The sequence below is a fragment of the Gorilla gorilla genome, chromosome 15 (assembly GCF_029281585.2).
Source record: "Gorilla gorilla gorilla isolate KB3781 chromosome 15, NHGRI_mGorGor1-v2.1_pri, whole genome shotgun sequence".
NCBI lineage: Eukaryota > Metazoa > Chordata > Mammalia > Primates > Hominidae > Gorilla > Gorilla gorilla.
The window spans coordinates 107,638,408-107,662,124 of record NC_073239.2 but is presented as its reverse complement, the minus strand read 5'-3'; the positions used below and the strand labels follow the sequence as shown (position 1 = coordinate 107,662,124).

Here is a 23,717-nt window from a genome sequence, read left to right as displayed (position 1 = left end):
AACACCGCATATTCTCACTCATAGGTGGGAATTGAACAATGAGATCACATGGACACAGGAAGGGGAATATCACACTCTGGGGACTGTGGTGGGGTGGGGGGAGGGGGGAGGGGGGAGGGATAGCATTGGGAGATATACCTAATGCTAGATGAAGAGTTAGTGGGTGCAGCGCACCAGCATGGCACATGTATACATATGTAACTAACCTGCACAATGTGCACATGTACCCTAAAACTTAAAGTATAATTAAAAAAAAAGGAAGAAAAAAAAAAAAACAAAAACAGTACCAATCACAAAAAAAAAAAAAAAAGAGATGAAAGAATGAGAAAATAGAGATGAAAACTGGGGAGGGGGAGATAGCCAGGAATTGTCATAGAGGAAGCTGCTATATTTTTAAAAGCAGCTTTGTGTATAATTTACATATTTAAAAACCCTATAATAATTATACAATTTGGTTGTTTTTAATAAATGTATATAGGCGGGGCATGGTGGCTCACACCTATAATCTCAGCACTTTGGGAGGCCGAGGTGGGTGGATCACCTGATGTCAGGAGTTCAAGACCAGCCTGGCCAGCATGGTGAAACCCCATCTCTACTAAAAATACAAAAATTAGCCAGGCTTGGTGACAGCTGCCTGTAATCCCAAGTACTCGAGAGGCTGAGGCAGGAGAATCTCTTGAACCCGGGAGGTAGAGGTTGCAGTGAGCCAAGATTGCGCCATTGCACTCCAGCCTGAGTGACAAGAGTGAGACTGTCTCTAAAAAAAAAAAAAAAAAATCTATACAGCTGTGCAATCATCTTCACAGTTCAGTTTCAGAACATTCCCTTTAGCTCGAAAAGTTCCTTGTGCCTGTTCCAGTCAATTCCTTCTGCCACCCCCTGCCCCAGGCAACCACTTATTTGCTCTGTGGCTCTGTGTCTATAGATTCACCTTTTCTAGAAATTTTGCATAAATGTAATCATAGAATACGTAGTTGATTGTGTATTGTGTCTCACTTTTTTTTTTTTTTTTTTGAGACAGAGTTTTGCTCTTGTTGCCCAGGCTGGAGTGTGATGGCGTGATCTCGGCTCACTGCAAACTCCGCCTCCTGGATTCAAGTGATTCTCCTGCTTCAGCCTCCCAAGTAGCTGGGATTATAGGCATGTGCCACCACGCTCAGCTAATTTTTTTGTGTTTTTAGTAGAGACAAGGTTTCTCCATGTTAGTCAGGCTGGTCTTGAACTCCCGACCTCAGGTGATCTGCCTGTCTCCACCTCCCAAAGTGCTGGGATTACAGGCGTGAGCCACCACGCCCGGCCTGTGTCTCACTTCTTTCACTTGGCATACTGTTGTTGAGGTTCACTCCCATCGTAGCATGTATCAGCAGGTCATTCCTTTTTATTGTGGAGTTGTCATTATTATTACATTGTATGGATATACTACATTTTTGTTTATTTATTTACCAACTGATGGACATTTGGATTGTTCTTGCTTTTTGACTATTATGAATGAAGCTGCTGTGAACATTCATGGGCTGATCTTTTTGTAAACATGTGTCTTAATTTCCCTTGGGTAGATTCATAGGAGTGGGATTGATGGGTCATATGGTAAGTTTGTGTTTCACTTTTTAGGAAACCATCTAATGGTACCATTTTACGTTCCCGCCAGCAATGTATGAGAGCTCCAGCTTTTTTTCTCTTTAACTCTTGGCATTGTCAGTTTTTTGAATTAGAGCCATTCTAGTAAGTTTGTAGTAGTATCAGTAGTATCCCATTGTGATTTTAATTAAGTCACATTTTTCTAATGATTAACGAAGTTCAGCAAATTTTCATGTGCTTCTGAGCATTCTTGCTGGGTGCAGTGGCTCATGCTTGTAATCCCTGAACGTTGGGAAGCTGAGGTGAGCGGATCACCTGAGGTCAGGAGTTCAAGACCAGCCTGGCCAAAATGGTGAAACCCCATCTCTACTAAAAATACAAAAATTAGTGGGGCATGGTGATGTGCACTTGTAGTCTCAGCTACTTGGGAGGCTGAGGCACAAGAATTACTTGAACCTGGGAGGTGGAGGATGCAGTGAGCCGAGATTGCTCTACTGTACTCCAGCCCGGGTGACAGAATGAGTCTCCGTCTCAAAAGAAAGTATTCTTAGTATTCCTCTGTGGTGAAATGTCTGTTCAAAACTTTTGCCCTGTTTTCAATTGGATTGTTGTCTTCTTATTTAGTTGTTGAAAAGTCTGTTCTTTTCACGTTGGATTGCATTGACACATTAGTAAAAAAATAATTTAACATAAACATAAAGGTTTGTTTCTGGAGTCTCTATTTTGTTTCATTGATCTGTATGTCTGTCTTTAAGCCAATACCACACTGTCTTGAATCTAGTAGCTTTATAGTAAGTTTTGAAATTAGGTAGTATAAGTCCTCCAACTTTGTTCTTTTTAAAAATTATTTTGGCTATTTTCAGGCTTTGACATTCCCCCGTAAAATTTAGAATCAGCTTGCCAATTTCTGTCAAAAAAAAAAAAAAGCCTGCCAGGGTTTTGATAAAGGTGGTACTGAATCTTTAGATCAATTTGGGTAGAATTGCCAGATTCACAGTAGCAAATATTCTAATCCAACCCCTCTCCATTTATTTAGATCTTCTTTGATTTCTCTTAAAAATGTTTTGTAGTTTTCAGCTTTTGTATTTTCTGTTAAATTCATTCCTAAGTATTTCATTCACTTCATGTGATTGTGAATTGCTTTCTTAATTTCATTTTCAAATTATTTTTTGTTATTGAAAATTTTGATTTTTATATATGGATGTTGTATCCTGCAAACTGACTAATCTCTTGAATTAATTTTTATAATTTTGTAATAGATTGCTTAGGATTTTTACATATAGGATCATGTCATCTGTGAATATAAAGAATTTTACTTTTTTCTGTTCAATCTCGATCCCTTTTATTTCTGTTTATTGCCTTATTGCACTGTCGAGAATCTCCAGTACAATGTTGAATAAAAGTGGCAAGAACAGACATCCTTATTGTATTCCTGATCTTAGAAAGCATTCAGTCTTTCACCATTAAGTATGATGTTAGCTGTAGGTTTTTGATAGATGCTTCTTGTCTCTAGTAATATTCCTTGATTTAAAGTCTGTCTTACCTGGTATTAATATAGCCACACTACTTCTCTTATGGTTACTGTTTACATAATATTTTTTTTGTCCTTTTATTTTCAACCTATTTGTGTCTTTGAATTAAAGTGTCTCTATGTCTTATACATAGCATATGGGTGGATCTTGGTTTTTTTATCTAGTATAAACCTTTTTGCCTTTTGAATGGAATGTAGTCATACACATTTAATGTAACTATTGATATGATTGGATTTACACCTACTATTTTTGCCCTTTGTTTCTGTATGTCTCATGTCTTTTTTGATTCTTCATTCCTCCTTTGTACCCTTTTTAATGGTTGTTAAAAAATAGTTTTTTAGTATACCATTTAAATTCCTCTGTTGATTTTTAACTGCATTTTTTTGGAAAAATTTTCTGTTTTCAGCTGGGCACAGTGGCTCACGCCTGTAATCCCAGCACTTTGGGGGGCAAAGGCAGGTGGATCACCTGAGGCCAGAAGTTTGAGACCAGCCTGGCCAACATGGCAAAACCCTGTCTTCACTAAGAATACAAAAATTATCTGGGCATGGTGGTGGGCACCTGTAATCCCAGCTACCTGGGGGGCTGAGGCATGAGAATTGCTTGAACCAGCGAGGCAGAGGTTGCAGTGAGCTGATATTGCACCACTGCACTCCAGCCTGGGCAACAGAGCGAGACTCCATCGGGAGAAAAAATAATTCTGTTTTCTCTATGGATTATAATATATATCTTTAAACTATCACAGTCAACTTCAAGTTAGTATTGACTTAATTTCAGTACTAGCAACTTTGCTCCAATATAGCTTCATTTCCCCCCGTCTTCTTTGTGTTATAAAAACAATGTAATATATTAATTTTCCCTTTACACAATGTTATTTTTTACAGAAATTAAAAGAAGAAAAGATAAAACAATATTTATACAGTCTTTTATATTTATCCACATATTTACATCTCTGGTGCTTTTATTAGTTTATTCCTATATATTCCTATGACCCTCTGGTATCATTTGCTTGTCATCTGAAGGCTTCCCTAAAATTTTGTACTGGGCAGGTCTACTAACAATGAATTCTCTCACTTTTTGCTTAGGTGGGAATGTTTTTATTTTTTCCTCATTTTTGAAGGATAGTTTTACTGGATATAGAATTCTTGATTGACAAGGTGTTGTTGTTTTTGTTTTTTCTTCAGAAGTTTGAATACAGCCATACCTCAGAGATATTGTAGGTTTGGTTTCAGACCATACAATAATGTCAATAAAGCAAGTCACATGAATTTTTTGGTTTCCCAGCACATATAAAAGTTATATTTACACTATACTGTATTCTGTTAAGTATGCAATAACATTATGTCCAGAAAAGGGTACCTACCTTAGTTAAAAAATACTTTATTGCTAAAAAATGCTAACAGTCATCTGAGCGTTCAGCAAGTCATATCTTTTGGCTGGTAGAGGGTTTTGCTTTGATGTTAATAGCTGCTGACTGATGGGGTGGTGGTTGCTGAAGTTTGGGGTGGCTGTGGCAATTTCTTAAAATAAGACAACAATGAAGTGTACCCATTGATGGACTCTTCCTTTCATAAAAGATTTCTCTGTAGCATGCAATGCTGTTTCATAGCATTTTACCCACAGTAGAACTTTTTCAAAATTGGAATCAATCCTCTCAAACCCTACTGCTGTCTTATCAACTAAGTTGATATACTATTCTGAATCCTTTGTTGTTATTTCAACAGTGTTCACAGAATCTTCACCAGGAGTAGATTCCATTTCAAGAAACTTATTTCTTTGTATATCTGTAAGAGCAATTCCTCATCCATTCAAGTTTCATCATGAGATTGCCACAGTTCAGTCACATCTTCAGGCCCCACTTCTAATTCTAGTTCTTTTGCTATTATCACCATGCCTGCAGTTACTTCCTCCACTGAAGATTTGAACCCCTCAAAGTCATTCATGAGAGCTAGAAACAATTTATTCCAAGCTCCAGTTCTTCTTGATATTTGGATGTCCTCCCATGAATCACAAGTGTTCTTAGTGGTATCTAGAATGGTGAATCCTTTCCAGAGGTTTTCTTTTTTTTTTTTTCAAGTAGAAAATTTATCCAAAATATTGACAGTTAGCAGCCTGAAAATACAATTTCTTTTCTTTCTTTTTTTTTTTTTCTGGCACATAAGGTTTTTTTTTAACGAAAGAGAAACTATAAAAATGCACATGAAATTACACTCATTAGAAGAGATTTAATTTTACATAAACTTGGATTTGCCACTGGTTAGATTTGAGCCCTCAGACATAAACTATATATAAATAAGGGTTGATGTCAATCAATATTATGCTAGACTTATGCCATGACAAAAGCATTATAAAATAATACCACTCTTTAAGATATAAATTATGTAGTTGCTCATAAATATTCTTTTTTTTCAGGTTGAGAAATTATTATTATTATTTTATTATTATACTTTATGTTTTAGGGTACATGTGCACAGCGTGCAGGTTTGTTACATATGTATACTTGTGCCATGTTGGTGTGCTGCACCCATTAACTCATCATTTAGCATTAGGTATATCTCCTAATGCTATCCCTCCCCCCTCCCCCCACCCCACAACAGTCCTCGGTGTGTAATGTTCCCCTTCCTGTGTCCATGTGTTCTCATTGTTCAATTCCCACCTATGAGTGAGAACGTGCGGTGTTTGGTTTTTTGTCCTTGTGATAGTTTGCTGAGAATGATGGTTTCCAGCTTCATCCATGTCCCTGCAAAGGACATGAACTCATCCCTTTTTATGGCTGCATAGTATTCCATGGTGTATATGTGCCACATTTTCTGAATCCAGTCTATCAATCATTGTTGGACATTTGGGTTGGTTCCAAGTCTTTGCTATTGTGAATAGTGCTGCAATAAACATACGTGTACATGTGTCTTTATAGCAGCATGATTTATAATCCTTTGGGTATATACCCAGTAATGGGATGGCTGGGTCAAATGGTATTTCTAGTTCTAGATCCCTGAGGAATCGCCACACCAACTTCCACAATGGTTGAACTAGTTTACAGTCCCACCAACAGTGTGAAAGTGTTCCTATTTCTCCACATCCTCTCCAGCACCTGTTGTTTCCTGACTTTTTAATGATCGCCATTCTAACTGGTGTGAGATGGTATCTCATTGTGGTTTTGATTTGCATTTCTCTGATGGCCAGTGATGATGAGCATTTTTTCATGTGTTTTTTGGCTGCATAAATGTCTTCTTTTGAGAAGTGTCTGTTCATATCCTTCGCCCACTTTTTGATGGGGTTGTTTGTTTTTTTCTTGTAAATTTGTTTGAGTTCATTGTAGATTCCTTTCCAGAGGTTTTCGATTTGCTTTGCCCAGATCCATCAGAGGAATCACTATCTATGGTAAACAGTAAGTCAAAATTACTCCTTGACCCTTGGGCTACAGAATGGATGTTGTGTTAGCAGGCATAAAAACAACTTTTATCTCCTTATACATCTCCATCAGAGCTCTTGGGTGACCAGGTACATTGTCAATGAGCAGTAATATCTGGAAAGGAATCCTTTCTTCTGAGTGCATCTGAGCAGAGGGCTTCAAATATTCAGTGAACCATGCTGTAAACAGATGTGCTTTCATCCAGGCTTTATTGTTCCATTTACAGAGCACAGGCAGAGTCAATTTAGCATAATTCTTAAGGGCCCAAGGATTTTCAAAATGGCAAATGAGCATTGGTTTCAACTCAAAGTCACCAGTTGCATTAGCTCCTACAAGAGAGTCAGCCTGTCCTTTGAAGCTTTGTAGCCAGGCGTTGACTTCTCTGTAGCTATGAAAGTCGTAGATAACATTTTCTTCCAATAGAAGGCTGTTTCATCTACATAGAAAATATGTTGTTTACTATAGGCACCTTCATTAATGATCTCAGCTAGAACTTCTGGATAACTTTCTGTAGCTTCTATATTAACACTTGCCACTTCACCTTGCACTTTTTTTTTTTTTTTTTTTTTTGAGACGGAGTCTCGCACTGTCGCCTGGGCTGGAGTGCAGTGGTGTGACCTTGGCTCACTGCAACCTCCACCTCCCGGGTTCTAGCTGTTCTCCTGCCTCAGCCTCTGGAGTAGCTGGGATTACAGGCACCCACCACCATGCCTGGCTAATTTTTTGTATTTTTAGTAGATATGGGGTTTCACTATGTTGGCCAGGCTGGTCTCGAGCTCCTAACCTCATGATCCGCCCGCCTCGGCCTCCCAAAGTGCTGGGATTACAGGCGTGAGCCACCACACCTGGCCACCTTGCACTTTTATATCATAGAAACAGCTTCTTTCCTTAAACCTCACAAACCAGCCTCTGCCAGGTTCAAACTTTTCCTCTGCATCTTCTTCACCTCTCTCAGCCTTCAAAGAATTGAAGAGAATTAGGGCCTTGCTCTAGATTAGGCTTTGGTTTAAGGGAATGTTGAGGCTGGTTTAATCTTCTATCCAGACCATGCAGACTTTTTCCCTATCAGCAATAAGGCTCTTTTGCTTTTTTTAAAAAATTATTTTTGTCATTTGTGTGTTGACTGGAGTAGGCACTTTTAATTTTCTTCAAGCAGTCTTCCTTTGCATTTTCAACTTGACTAAGTGTTTGGTACAAAAGGCCCCACTTTCAGCCCATCTTGGCTTTTGGCAGACTTTCCTCACTAATCTTAATTATTTCCAGCTTTTGATTTAAAGTAAGAGATGTGCAATTCTTCCTTTCACTTGAACTTTAAAGGCCATTGTAGGGTTGTTAATTGGCCTCATTTCAATATTATGTCTCAGGGAATAGGGAAGACCAAGGAAAGGGAGAGAGATGGGGAAATGGCTGGTCAGTGGGGCACATATACAACATTTATTGATCAAGTTTGCCATCTTAGGTGGGCATGCTTTGTGGCACCCCCAAACAATTATGGTATTATCAAAGATCACTGATAACAGATGATGAAAATAATTGATGGTGGTATTATTAGTATTATTCTGAAACTTCTCATATAACACGGAATAAAGCAACTGAATAGTTATGGAATGTTCTAATTCCATCATCCCCTGTGTCCTTGAGAATGAATATTCTTGCTATGGAAGAAAGGAAAAAGCAGATTTAAGATAGAAGTAGTCTAGGAAAAACTGTAGTCCTGAATTTGAATAATCAAATTGGAAATATCAGTATGAAATCTGAGGTATTTGTGTTTATGTATGTGTGTGTATATGCATGTGCATATACACACATATATACATGTATGTGTGTATGTGTTTATATGTGAGAGAGAGAGTTCTCGCTAAGGTGACCGAACCATTAGCAGTGAACATCCCTAGCTCCTAGATTTTGACCTTGAAGTATCAGATTTCAATAAAAGAAACCTCATGCCAGTTCTGGGGCAGGAAATGTGTAAGATGAGCCTGGAACACCTTTACCTACATCCGTATAGCGAAGAAGCTATCAAAGATTCCTAGGTCATTTTAAAAGGACTCGGGTCAAATATAGGATAGTTTGAATTTCAAGAAGGGTAAAAATTGCAATAGACTAATCAAATAAGCTTAAGTTCATGAGTTCTAATTCAGTATTTTGAAAACTAAGCAAATAAATGGAAAACATAAAACATTTTACTATGTGTACTAAGCCACTGGAAAGCCAAATATTAGATGAAACATCTTATAAAAATTATTCCAGGGCTGGGTATGGTGGCTCACCCCTGTAATCCCAGCACTTTGGGAGGCTGAGGCGGGTGGATCATGAGGTCAGGAGATCGAGACCATCCTGGTTAACAGTGAAACCCCATCTCTACTAAAAATACAAAAAAATTAGCCAGGTGTGGTGGCAGGTGCCTGTAGTCCCAGCTACTCAGGAGGCTGAGGCAGGAGAATGGTGTGAACCTGGGAGGTGGAGCTTGCAGTGAGCCGAGATTGCGCCACTGCACCCAGCCTGGGCGACAGAGCGAGACTCCATCTCAAAAAAAAAAAAAAAAAAAAAAATTATTCCAGCTAATAAATGAAAATGCAGTGGGAGAATTAGAATGTCACCACTTAGTAACTCCCAGGAGATTGATGCCGTAAGTGTTGAATACCAAGGGCTGCTAATGTCAGAACAAGAGCACAACACTGCTGAAATCTTGCCAAAGGGATCGACCCTGAATTGATCAAGCCTGCGGATCTAGCTGCCAAATTGCAGGAAATACAGAGAACAGAGGCATGTATTGAACTGTAGCATGAATGTGCAGTTTTCTAGCCAGTGGGAAACTCTATAGGCCGAAGTTTTCTCTAGCAGATAAGTTGTAAGAAAAAGAGGTAGGGGGGAAGGTGTAAAGTAAGAGTGATTTTGAAGAATCGTCGAGTGAAAAAAAGTGGACAAGGCTATAGTGTAGGGATGCCTACGTGAGGAACAAAGCAATTAACCAGAAAAGTCAGGGTAGTTGTTACTTTTAGTTGGAGGGGACTGTTCATTGGGATGTGGTGAATGTTGGTGTCTTTATTTTTTTTGGTGGTGGTTACATGATGTGTGCCTTCTAATAGTCCCCTACGCCATACAATTGTTTTATAGGGCTTTCTGTATCTATATTTTATCGAATAAAATATTAAGAAAGAATTGAGGGGGGGTCAGTGAAATATGGGCTAGAACAGTACCCAGCAGAGGGCAGGGGAGGGAATCCCTGCCCTGGGAACCCAGAGGCCGGGAGTCAGGTCCTGGCTCAGCCCCTCCTAGAGCTGTTGGGCCAGACTCCCTTCTTCTCTCTCTGGGACTCAGTTTCCCTCCTTATCAGTTGCGAGTAATGAATTCCTGCCTGTGTCACTAGGTTGGCTGGCAGATCATCTGGAATAATGAGTTGGGGAATGGCATGGAACCAGTTAGTGGTATCTCAGAAGAAGATGATGGCTGACCTTTCCTGGGCAGTGACTGTGCCCTTTCATCCTCACAACAGCTACATGAGTAGATGTGCAGCTGGATCATACTCCATCCTAGTGGGAGGGACCCAGTCTCTGTCCTGAAGAAGCCCAGTCTCTTGTGGGGACTTTCTTGATGAGAGAGTGGAATAATTTTAATTACCATGTCAGTGGTTTCTTAGTAAATGGCAGCTCCTCTGGATGGCTTAGAGGGGCTTGAAATAGCTTATTCCCCTGAGCAAATTAAATATTCTCCTCACAGATCATGTTTGCTCTGCTGATGTGCTTAGCAAAGCTTTTTCTTTTCTGTAGATAGAGCCAAGGTAAACCTGAGCTTCGCGTCAGAGTGAGTGAGTGTGAACTCTGACTGGGAAAGCCAAATAAATGAGGTGCTGTGCGATGAAAGAACTGACTTCAGAGGGTTGACTTGTGGTCAGAGCGTCTTCTGTGTTGTCGCCATCTTATCAATGTTAGTCTTTTTCCCCGACACCATCTTTCTTCTGAGTCCTGTTTCTGCTGTGAAGCTCAGACGCCTCAGCATAAATTCTCTGCTACCCCTTTGTCACCCACTCCCAGTGGGATCCCATCCCGTTCTTTGCAGCCAGATGTGTCTAGGTTCAGAGACTTCAGCTGGCCTGTGCCGCTGGGAGCCTTCCCTGGCTGCTCTCCTGTCCCTGGGATGCCTTTGTTTTGCGTCATAGGAGGTAGTCACATTTTCCAGTTTGACTGCAGGCTTCTGCACGACAGGGATCATCTTCACCTTTCCTTAGCACTGGCATCAGATTGGGCCTGAGTTCAAATCCCAGCTCTTCTGCTGTGGGCTGTGTGATCATGGGCATGTTCCGTTATTTCTAAGCCTGTGTTTCCTCATGTATAAAGCTACAATTGAGAAGAAGAGTTTGGTGTAGTACATCATAGAAACCAGTTCAGATTCTGCACTGTTTTCTATTAAACCAAAGGTTCACAATCACACCAGTGGCTGCTTTTGGCTTTTAGCCAGTAAATGTTTGTATGTGGAATGAAGGGCCGGATGGTGGGACGTAGCAGCTGGTTGGGGAAAGGCGGGGGATTCACGTGTTTTTGAGCATGGAGTCAGAAGCTTTCCAGGTGCCATCTCATTGAGTATGGCAAGTAGGTGGTAGTCCTATTTTGCAGATGAGGAAGAGACAAGGTGAAGCCCGTTGGCCAGTCCTTCCCCATCTCAGTGCATGCCTGGCATCTGGTACTTGTTCCCCTTGCCATGTTCCCAGATGGCTCACATTCCATGCTCACTTCCGGTCCTTCTTCTCATGAGCCTCCTCAACCTTTGCCCTTTTTGTCTTCTCTCCCCAGCAGATTTGCCTTTCCCAGGCCCAAGCGGGTTATCTGGTCCCACTCCTGAGAATGTGTGACAATCCCATCGGCACTGTGCTGCCTCAAACTGAGCAGCACTGCTTTGTTTCCCCAAGAAAAATATTAGAGGCTTTTATTTACCAATTTAATGGCAAAGAGCCTCCATTCCCTGTTGAGTTTCTATGTTATGGTTTTGAATTGGAGGCCTGTAGGCTTGCGACGCCTGTCGTCCCACAGTCTGTCTTCACCCACCTCTGCTACCTGCTTGGCTTCTGCAGCCATTTGGACTGCTGACCCCTGCACATGTAATGGTCTTTTTTTTTTTTTTCCTTTCTTTCAAATGATCCCCTTGGATTTTTTTCTCACTGTTCTAGCTTTGAAATGTGGTCCCCAGAGTTGTGTTGGAAACGCAGTTCTCCTGTCAATTGAATGGAAGTGAACGTTGCACTCTTATCCTCACACTCGAACTTCCAGCTCAAGTGCTTGTGGTGCGTTTGGAGGGACTTTCCTCCCCTTGACAACCTTTCTGCCTTTTTTTCCTCTCCATAGCCCAGTCGAGGGGATGGACAGGGTGGCCAGAAGTTCTTTTCCTGTGACTTTGCCACTCAGAATTGATGAATGAAGTCATTTTGTTAGCAGGACATTTTTACCTTCCAGATTGTCTTTTTTCTGCTCTTTTCTGGACTGTTAAAAATGAATATTGTTGGCCTGTGCCCATCAGTGTTCTGTGCAGCTAATTGAGCCCCGTCTGATGAAGCAGGCTGACGGGGACCCCACCCTCATGCTTGTCTTCCAGCTCCGGCCAGGTCTGGAGCAGACACTTCCCCAGTGGAAGTGGCGAGCTTTCCTCTCCAGCTTTGTGTTATGGGCTCATAAAGCTTTGGTGGTTCACTTTTGAGTTCACATTTTTTAGTGTGATCTGGCCCTTCTTGATGAACTCAGAACAGTCTCCACACGCTCACTGTGCTAAGTGTGATGGAGCAGTCAGGATTCACACCTGCCAGACACGCAGTCATCTGTCCGTGCCCCGCCCCAAAGCCGTGGCTGGAGACTGTTCCCCTGCCCCCGTCAGGGGAACAGTCTCTTAGGAGATGTCACATCATTTCCCAGGAGGGTGACCACAAGGCCCCAGAGAAAGTTTTTTACTGTTCTTACCTGACATGGGTTGTTGTCTTTTGTCATTGTGAGCCAGACCTGGGAATTACATAGGGAGTTCCTGGGACATGGTAGACTTTCAGTAAATAGCAAAGAGGATCAATGAATCAAACTGGGGAATATCTTTTTTCCTTCAAAATTAAATGACTTCAAAGAAGTAAAGCAGATTTTCATATGCTATAAATTGACTGGAAAACAGATTCCAGAATTCCAAAAGTTTTTTTTTTTTAAAACAATGGTAGAGTTTTGAGGCTAAAAGAAGTAATAATGGCAAATACTTAAAAAGCACTTCCTACATGTATTGACTAGTTTAATTCTTACAACAAATCAATGAGGTGGGTACAGTTGTTACTGACTAGTTTAATTCTTACGACAGTGAGGTGGGTACAGTTACTCAGTGAGGTGGGTACAGTTGTTACTGACTAGTTTAATTCTTACAACAGTGAGGTGGGTACAGTTACCCAATGAGGGCAATACAGTTGTTACTGACTAGTTTAATTCTTACAACAGTGAGGTGGGTATGGTTAAATGAGGTGGGTACAGTTGTAATTTCCATTTTATAAGGAAACTGTGGCACAGGCACTTGCCCAAGGTCAACAATTAATAAATGGCAAAGCTTGGACTTGAACTCATGCTGTCCGACTCCAGGGTCTGTAACCACGACTCTATTTTGTCTCTTTACATTCAGGTATATAGATAAGCATATGGATTCCCGGGCGAAGGACAATCCTTATATGATAGATAAGTTCGGATTGGTTTGTTTTGAGTATTGTTAGGTTGAGGAGTCCAAGTGTGTTTGGATACCATTGGGGTTAAACTGAACATCATTAAAATACAAGTTCATGAGGACTCACGTCTGCTGACTGGCTTACCATTGCGTTCACTGTGCCTCACTTCTTAGTGCATAGTAGGTATGAGTGTTCTCTCTCTCTCTTTCCATATATATATATATATATATATATATATATATATATATATACACACACACACACATATACATATATACACATATATACACACACACACACAGATATATATGGAGAGAGAAATATATATTTGTGTGTATATATATATATATATATATGTTTCTTTTGGAATGAGTACTGATATTCTTTGACTCATTCCCAGAGGTTGAAAGGAAGGATGTGAGATGGGGCAAGGCTTTCTACACTTCCTGTTTCTCAGAGACTCGGAGCTTAGGGGAGGGGAGGGGACAGGTGAAGGGCAGGCGAGTTGCTCTTCTGGCTGGGCTGTCAGAGCAGTCTGGCCACCTTTCATTCATAGGCTTTGTGCACGCCTGTTGGAAGGACTTGTTTATGTGTTCATGTCCTGGCCCATGAAGTATGAACTCCAAGAAGCCACTCTCTGTGACTTCTTCGACTTTATGTGTCTGGTGCCACCTACACTGCCTGGGCCGTAGTCCCTACTCCCTGTACTGTGTGCCGCCTGGCCGGCTGACCAAATGTATAATTGACTCTGCTTTTGTCACGAGGAAGCCTCAATTGCTGAGGTAGTCCAAAAAATGTTGTTAAGCCCAGTACAGCTCTCATAAGGTTTGAGGTGAGACATCCGGAAGCCTCGCCTGCTTGTTCTCATCCCGGCGTGGATGGCTGTCACACCCTCCGTCACTATATCCAGGCTGCAGCTGGCTTGCTCCGTGGGTAAGAGAGAGCCCTTTGCTAACGAGGCCAAGGTTGTGGGTTTGATCCCTGGCCCCTGACTGCAGCAAGCCATCTGTCTTCACAAATGCATGTCATTGGATATGAGGAGGAGAGTATGTACAGAGGGGGAAGCTGGACTCCATTCTGGGAAAAACAGCTCCCTGACAGCCGGCCACAGTGTCCTTTTGGACTGTGAAGGGTATCTGTTCTTCTCCCACTTTCCAGATCTGGGTATCTCGTTTTGATTTCAGCCTTTTTCAAGATAGATGATACTAAGGGTTACGTAAATTCTTAAGCCTGAGAACTAAAAGTGATGGACCTAGAAGATACATGGTATGTATCTGCTTTTCCGGAGTTGTAAGTGTTGACAATATCCAGAATGACATTGTCTTTGTCAACACTTACAACTCTGGAAAAGCAGATACATACCACAAGGGTATACGTATATGATGATGGGATGTATCTCATGGTATACCAAGTACCTGCTTTAGTTGTTCCCTTTGTAACTGAGATAACTCTTTTCAGCAAGGAGATGGGGAAAGGGGTCTGGGAATATAAGATGGTGCTCACTCTTTTCTTTCTTTTGGGGGTGCCCAGCTTGTTAAACGTCACTGGTACTGGCTGGCCCTGTGAGGCAGTTGAGACAAGGAGTGGTGGGTACACAGGGGGCCTTTGCCTTCACAATGATTGCAGTTTGGTTGGTGAACAGATATAAACTCAAATGAAAATCAGTATGGAAAGGTATAAAGTGCTATCTAGGCTGGCATCAGCCCTGGGTCTTGACCCTGCAGACAGAGGAGCATGTGTGAAGGCACAAGGGCAGGAAAGTTTCCCTGAAATGCCTGGAACTTTTCTTTAAAAAACCTCAAAATCTCCATTATCCACATAGCTCTCTAGAAACTGTTAGGCTGGGCATGCCACTGGTGTAGGAGTACTGCTCCCCCAGGTCTCCACGCTACAAGCAAAGCCCCCGAGGGCATACTAGGCTATTCTAGTTAAGAGAGTGCAGTGCTTTGCTGCCTGCTGAACTGTGTTCAGTGAGAAAGAAGGAGACAAGAAACGGGTAGGAAATGTATCCCCTCATTGTCTTGGTTCATTCGGCTCATGATGGTTCTTTTTCATTCAACAAATATTAATTGGGTGCTTCCTGTATGCCAGGCTCTGTTTCAGAGGCTTGGGTTATGTCAGTGAATAAAGCCAAGGCCTCTGTCTTGGAGGCACTTACATTTTTGTGGGGATGTGAAGCCATCTAAGCTCCCTGAGGCAGGGACGGTGTCCCCTGCTCAACAGTGTGTCCTCAGGGACCAACCTGGCCTCGGCTAAGAAACATTGCTCAGTCATTGTGGAAGTAACCTAGTGCTTCAGCGTTTCAGGAGTGCTGGTTGGTGAGAAGAAAACATGGAGAAAGGCAGACGGTTTCTTTGCTCTTTGCGATCTACTGGGTTGACTTATTGTGTTTGATCTTTAGTTATAAAATTCTCAGCCGCATAAGAGACAAAAATATTGAATAGACTCTAGCAGGCCTCCTTTTCCTCATTACCCAGGAAATTGACCCAGTCTTTTATTCACACTACTACTTTGAGTTTCCACGACAATGACAGGTGATATTGAATTTAAGTGTATTGGTGCCTGGGTCAGATTTTGAGGTCTGAAGATAATTTGGAAGGACAAGTTAAAGGGAAGAATTGTCTTTTCCCACCCTACTCCCAAGAAATAAAAGGAGAAATAACAACACAACAAAAATGTATTGAGCTTATTATTGAAGTAGCCACTCATTACAAGCTGAAATGATTCTCATGTCCCCAAATTTCTCTAGCCTTGGTTTTCCATTTTGATTTTGGAGCTCTGGCTTTCTTCCCATTTACATTTCCTCCTTGGTTTGATTACAGAGGGACAGATGGCAATATTAAAGAGCCGAGAATGTGGTTCAGAGTCATAGAACAGGACGAAACCAGGTGCGGTAAGCTTGTACGTTAGAGTGTACATTTCAGAGCCTGGAAAGGTGCTGCCATGGGGCCCAAGGGGGAACTGGAACCTATCGCCAGGACAGAGGGTCGAGAGGGAGGGTTGAATGCTGGCGAGTCAGCAGACAAGCCCTGGAAGGAGGTTCAGCAGGAGGAGGATAAAACCAGATAGAAAAGATAGGAGAGAAGAAAAGATGGAAGTAGGTCAAGGGAAGAGTAGACTATGTCCCCATGAAAAGTGGTAGGCTTTCCTGCCAGTGGAAAAACAAGGATTTGAATGAGAGCAAGGCTGTGGGACTCTGGCCTGAGCTCTCCATAATGGGCTGAGGACAGTGATGTTGGTGAGCGGAAGCAGAGCTTTGCCTGTCAGGCGGAACAAGCAGCTGGTGCTCCGGGGACCTGCAGGCCCTTTCCTCCTTGGTCCCAGCCGAGCTGTTGGGAACCATTCCAAGTGGAAGGAAATGCACCCAGCTCAGGAAGCTTGTGAAGTAAAGTGCAGGAGATGAACCCCAAGTTCTGACAGCTTGCCAGAGTGCCCGCTGCGCGAATGCTGGCAGGAACATTTGTTTTGAGAATAGTTTACCATAATGAATTCTGACATCATTGCACTCTCTCAGGCAAGGGTGTTGAAATGGAATAAATGACCTAATGTCAGGGATTTGTGGAAACCCTCAAAACAGGGAGATTGGGAGATTCCTTGGCTCTCTTATCTTCATTTTGAGTGGAGTTTTAAACAACAGTTCCTTCTTAGATACTTAATTGATCTCAACATTTTAAGAATTAACTAACAGTTTGAAGATATGAAAGCAATCGTGTGGGTTTTGTTTGCCTCTCTCAAACTGGGTTATCTCATAGCATTTGGAATAGTATTCTTGCAAGTTAACTTCCTCTTTTTTTTTTTCTGATTATCCGTGTACTTGAACATTTTTCCTTTTCTGCTCTCATGGCAACAGTGGAAGCGATTAGTTGAATAAAATTATGTGATTTAAACACGTTTGGAAGACAGGATTTCCTGGGAATCGTGCTTTTTACATTTGGGCACTTTAAGATGTGCCTGTTTCACCTCTTCTTGCTGTCCGATTGATCTGTGGTGGGGCGGGCACCCTTCTGGGTGCCGCATTCATTGCAGTGGATTGTAGCTTCAGGCCTTCTCAGCTCTGTGGTTACTGTGGCTTCTTTGTTTACAAGCAGATGCTTCCCAGATTGAGGAAGAATTTGCTTCTGAATCTTAAACTCTCTCCAGGAATAAACTGGAAACAGTTTGAGAAAAACTTGTATTTGCTTCAAAGGCTTAATTGGGAATACGCACCCAGTGGCTGGTGTTGCCTCATCCTGCCTGGCCTCCTTCGGGGCGGAGACTTCCTCCGTTCCTCCACCAGAGGGCCTCGGTCCTACGCGGGAGAAACCGTCTTGCACCTTAACGGGGGAATTGAATTTCTCTACCCATCGTTGATCTCTTTCGGCAGCCCAGGGCATTACCCGCATTCACTGGACTTCTTCACCTGGGCCAACCGATTTTCTTTCCAGTTTTGGACCAGTAATGAGTATCTTATTAGCTGTCATCACTGGGACACATAGAATTTATGTTATAAATATATGAAGTAATTTGCATATTAATGATGCAAAACATAGACCTGAACTCTTGGATTCATATTTTGTTCCTTCCTCTAGAGTTACGCTTCTGTTTTAGAGCTGATGTGTACCCAGGAAGGTAACAGAGTATGGTAGAAAGCTCCCAGCTCACTCTCTCACTGGGCCTGTGAGCTTGAGCAAGCCCTTCACTTCTGTGTCATAATGGACCAGATTCTGTTGGATCATTTATAGCTGGAAAATTGTGTGCTTCTCTAACTGTCTAAGTAGCTTACTCTGTTTCCTAGGACACTGGAAACATTCTGAATGACCAGTTCCTATTTGCAGGCTTCCCTGGGTTACAATATTTAGGTTTGATACTGCTTATTCCAGGCCTGATTTCTACCTGATAAATCAGCCCCTTCAACCAGGGTCTCCACTTATGTTGCCTCAGTCACAGCTTATTTCATACAATTCAAAGTACCATCTCTTCTGTACCCAGTAGGAGTTTAATCCGTGATTCTGGAACAAAGTTAGACTACCATATCCATTCCCATCCTTTGTTTAGCTGTAGCTATTTCCTTCCCGCCGTGTTACTTCAGAGAACTGAGCTTCAGTCCAAAGCAAATGTACTTTGTTGCCTGTGAACATGGATCCCATAAAAACAAATGAAGGAGAAAGCAGAGTAGATTGCATGTCCTAGGGCCTGTTACCTAATCTTTATTCACGTCTCTGTTAGGTTTCCTTTAGTGCTGCTTGGCATCCTGAGCACAGCTTCTCTTTTTATGCCACCATCAAGCTTCTGATCTGATATCATCTGATATGTGTGGGTGAGAGGACTATGGGAGTAGTTATGTACCTATGCCAATAAATCATTATCTTAAAGTTCTGGGGCCATTCTTGTGCATGAGAGCCCTGGGATGTCATGTAGGTATAAGATGCGAATTAATAGCCCTCATGAGTGCTTGTAACTTACAGAACCCACATTCAGTTTGATTTAATATCTTTGCATGATTCAAAATGTCATCCAAGAAGAGAGCCAAATACCTAGAGCATCTGCCACGGCCTGCAGAGGCTGGCTGACACGTTTGCACTGGCTGACCCACACTGTGGCTTTTTGGAAAGATGAGATATGTTCTAATGAGCAGGTTATAAATATCGCTGAGTTATGTCATAGGTGGTGGCGGTGCTTAATGTAAAGGGACCGGCTGGGGAGCGTTCCCAGCTCAACAGGCTGGATGCAGCTTTCAGAGAGGACAAGTGGGGCTTGAAAATATTGACCAGGATGTTACAAAATAATTATTTGTCTCTTAATGAAACATGTCACCAAATGTGTCCCTGTGGGGTGTGAGTGGCAGCGAGATGAGGTGTGCTCTGCTTACACTCAGGGAGCTCGGGTTCCAGTTGTCACATGCTCGCTCTCAGAAGGGGCCTCTGACCCTTTGCTTCTTTTTCGTCAGTGTGGGGTTTGGAGGAGGGTTGGTTTGATGAATTTACTGGGTTTGATAAGTTTATGTTCTCAAAGATGCAGAGTGGTTGCTTGGTGGAGTTCCTGTTTTTTTGTGCCTTCCATCTTCATATTTTATCCTTACCCATGTTGCACACGGTACTTGCTCATATTCCTGTGTCCTGTTGCCCAGTGTTGTCTCCCACCTTTTAAATGAAAATATAGATTTCAGTCCCACTCTATAGAGCCATTGAGAGTTTGAACACAGACTCTTCTAAGGTATCTTGCTTTTTAATTTGTTGGCTTCAACTGATTTTCAAATTTTTATTTTTTAGAGAAAATGTGCTAGGGGTTACAAAACACAAAAGGCCATCAATCTTAGGTCAAATGTTTCATTTAACCAAAGATGGCTAGGCATGTGCAGAGTAATCGTTTGCTTAAAATCTAGCCAACAGCTTTTATGCAGACAAAATGCATTGAAACGTGCATATAAAATATTTAATATTAATACATGCCAGATGAAAACCGTCAAATTCTGTGTCCACACAGGAACTTGACAAGAGGAGTCGGAAGATTTAGAGAGCTTCTCAGAGCAGTTGAAACGAGAACGACTCAAAACCTGCGAATGGTAAGTGTGAACAGTGACTTGATTGAGGCCAGCAGGGCACTTGTCTCATAGGTATTTACATTCATATTTTTTTACATTTATGTATTATAAATATATGTGACATATGTGTTATAAATATATGTGACATATATGCATTATACATATATTTATAATAAATATATGTGACATATGTGTTATAAATATATGTGACATATATTTATATGCATATATATCACATATATTGTATGTGTGACATATATGTATATAAAATATACATGTTTTATAATAAAATGTATATAAAATATACATATTTTATATGTATATTTATTTATTTTATATAAAATAAAATGTATATAAAATATACCTATTTTATAATAAAATAAAATATATATTTTATAATAAAATAAAAATATACGTATATTTATAATAAATATATGTGACATATATGTATTATACATATATGTCACTGGGCTTGTGAACTTGCACAAGCCCTTTCACTTCTGTGTCATAATGGATATTTATGTGACATATATTTATAATATATACATAGCAGTTTACTCATTTAAAGTTTTTAGCATATTCATAGAATTGTCCAGCTATCACTAATATTTAATTTCAGGACATCTTAATCACCCCCAAAAGAAACTCTATACTCGTTAGTAGTCAATCCCCATTTTCCCCTCCCCCTAGTCCCTGGCAACCACTAATTTACTTTCTGTTTCTATGGATTTGCCTATTCGGGGCATTTGCAATAACTGGAATGATACAATTTGTGGTTTTGTTTTTTTGTTTTGAGATAGAGTCTCACTCTGTTGCCCAGGCTGGAGTGCAATTGCACAATCTTGGCTCATTGCATCCTGCCCCAGCCTCCGAGTAGCTGGGACTACAGGCGCGCATCACCACACCTGACTAATTTGTAGTCTTTTTGTGATTGGCTTTCTTCACTTAGCATAATGCTTTCAAGCTTCCTCTGGGTCACAGCATGATCAGTATTTCTTTCCTTTTTATTGCCAAATAATATTCCATTGTGTGGATATATCACATTTTATTTGTCCATTCATCAGCTGATGGGCATTGGGTTGTTTCTACTTTTGGGCAAATACAAGTAATGCTGCTACGAACATTCATGTACGAGTTTTTGTGTGGACTTATGTGTTCTTTCTCTTGGCTGTATACTTAGAAGTGGAATTGCTGGGTCATATGGTAACTGTGTTTAACAATTTGAGGTGCTGCCAGACTGTTTTCCAAAGCAGCTGTACCATATTACATTCCCACCAGCAGTTATGAGGGTTCCAATTTCTCCACACCCTCAACAACAGTTGTTATTATCTTTTTAGGTGTAACCATCCTGGTGGGAGTGTGGTGATATTCCATTGTGGTTTGATTGGCACTTCCCTGATGGCTAATGATTTTGAGCATCCTTTCCTGTGTTGTTGGCAGCGTTCTCTGCTGAATCCTGAGACTTGCACCTGTTAAGGCAGGTAGAATGTAGGCCCTCATGGCTGCCAGGGTGTTGAGGGGTTGGTGTATGCTTATGATTCATACCAAACCCAGACAGAATAAGGCAGATTGGATCCCGAGGGCTGCTAGTTGTTTGGCTAATTATATTGACTATAAAACTTGGAAGAGAAATATACAACATAGTTAAATTAACTGGTTGGTTAGCAATTTGGCTCTCCTGTTGACTTGAATTCTTTCTTTTCCTTTTTAATCCTTTCACTTTCCTATCTAGGGATGTTCATTAGGTAGACCTCTATAACTTGCCCTACACAGCCATAGCCAGTGGGTGCTTGAGTGGAGGACTGGTGCTTATTAAAACTAAGCAAATGCCACATGTCACAGTTGATGTAACAACCTCATGTAAGATTGCAATTTATCTTTTATTGCCCATACTTTTGTCCTTTCTTTATCATGAATCCTTTAAATGCTGTAGGAGATTATTCAGTTGGGCATGGCTAAGAGATTCACGTCATAGGAAATGACTTCACTGTGGTGTCTCCAGAGTTTTAAGAGGTGGACGTACAACTCATGGGGCCAGATGGCCAAGCTGGGCTTTCCTAGAATTATGGGGGTGAGACAGGATGGACAACTTCACACACACACACACACCCTGCCATCACCACCACCAAGAGCTCAGTTGGCCTTCAAAATTTACTTAAATATCAATGTGATTTATAGGTGCCTTAAGAAGTTCAAACAAAATATTTCCATTTTTAGGATTCTTCAAGGCAAAAGAACCTACAAGAATATGGATAAAAGTTGTTGCCAGCTGTCTTTTCTCTCAAATTTACCTCTTCTCAGTATTCATAAAACTTCCCAACTGGTCAATATGAACAGCTTCTTCCAAGATTTGGAAGCACAATGAAAGTAACTGACTGAATTGGCAAGTGTTTTCATAATTGTTTTAAAAGCGCATTTAAAAAGTCAGTTTTTCAAAATTGCTTAAGTATGGAGCATTTGTTCATATTGTTGACTTTCACTGGTATCTTGATTTACATTGGACGTTAGAAAGTTTCTCCATCTAATGACATTCATAAGCAGTGTTTCCATCAGCCTTAAAAACTATGATTTTTTAAGATTAGCTGATAATTGCAAATTTATAATATTCTTATGAGATGGAAAAGTTGCTTTGTAAACTCTATCTGGTGTGAGATCATAGCAGAGAAGGATTTGAAAGTATATTTTCAACAGTTCCACTCTTAGGTATATACTCCAAATAATTAAAAACAGGTGTTCTGCAGTGAGCTATGTGTGATTGCACCACTGCACTCCAGCCTGGGTGACAGAGTGAGACCCTGTTTCAAAACAAACAAAAAAAACCACAGATGTTCAAACAAAAACTTGTACATGGATGTTCGTAGCAGCACTATTTATGATAGCCAAAAGTTGGAAGCAATACACATGTCTAGAACTGAAGAATGGATAAGCAGCATGTGGTTTATCGATGCAATGGAATATCATTCAGCCATAAAGAAGAATGAAGTACTGATACGTACACAGTGATACTGATGAACCTTGAAAACTTTATGCTAAGTAACGGAAGCTGGTCACAAAAAGACCCATATCGCATACTTTAATTTATATAAAATGTCCAAAATAGGCAAATCCATGGAGCCAGAAAGCATGTTGATTGTTCCCAGAGTCTGAGAGGGAGGGGAAGTGGGGAGTGATTGCCTAAAGGATATAGGGTTTCCTTCTGGGGTGATGAAAATGTTCTGGAACTAGATAGTGCTAATGGTTACACAACATTGTGAGTGTCCTGAATGCTGTTGGATTGTACACTTTAAATAATTAAAATGGTGGCTTTTATGTTATGTGAATTTCATCACAAGTTTTAAAACACATACACATACAAAAAGGGCATTTAATGACCAAATTTGTACATAAACATCCAGGTCTTATTTCAGGCCCACTTCCCACCTTTCTCTCCTTTGATCCTGAATTTATTTTATAGTTACCAACAATTGGATGCATTTAAACTACAGGCTAAATGTAGGTTGAGTTTAAAAAGTAAAAAGTATGCTAGATATTGGTGATCTTGCTGGTAATTTCATATTTATTGTTTTTTTCTGAACTTCATTTGAGCTTTCAGTGGACATAACCAAATGGCCTTCTTAATAGGTAGAGCACTGGTGAAGTGATGTCTTCAAAATATGCAATCACATCAAAACCCCACGTTTAAAAAATATCTCAGGAAGGTTAATACCCTGAGGGAAAATGAGAACTAGCATGAGCTATCTAGTAGTGAACAAGCAAACTGTTCAGGGCAGAAACTTTAAAATCCCTCCATGGCAAATATATTCAGAAAATGAAATTCCTCGTTCATTTTTTTTCCTTTTAACACTTATTTCTCAGCTATAGTGAATGGAAGTTATTTTTGCCAGTTGAAATTTCCAGCAAAAGTCATTAGCTTATATGACTGCAATGAGATCAAAATGAAACTATAATGGAAGGTTTAAGAAAACAGTTCAGGAGCTGTTTAGGTCCTGAAAATTGTGTTCT

The 23,717-nt window shown here is 40.8% G+C and overlaps 1 protein-coding gene across 4 annotated transcripts in view; it reads left to right on the top strand.

The window, feature by feature from the left end:
• Nucleotides 1–23,717, top strand: part of TTC7B (tetratricopeptide repeat domain 7B) — a 277,826-nt gene that overhangs the window by 101,820 nt on the left and 152,289 nt on the right. For all 4 annotated transcript variants that reach the window (XM_004055569.3, XM_019010165.3, XM_063698113.1 and 1 more), the window contains one exon: nucleotides 19,658–19,736. In XM_004055569.3, the coding sequence (XP_004055617.1) occupies nucleotides 19,658–19,736 (79 nt within the window). The remainder of the gene's footprint in view (nucleotides 1–19,657; nucleotides 19,737–23,717) is intronic.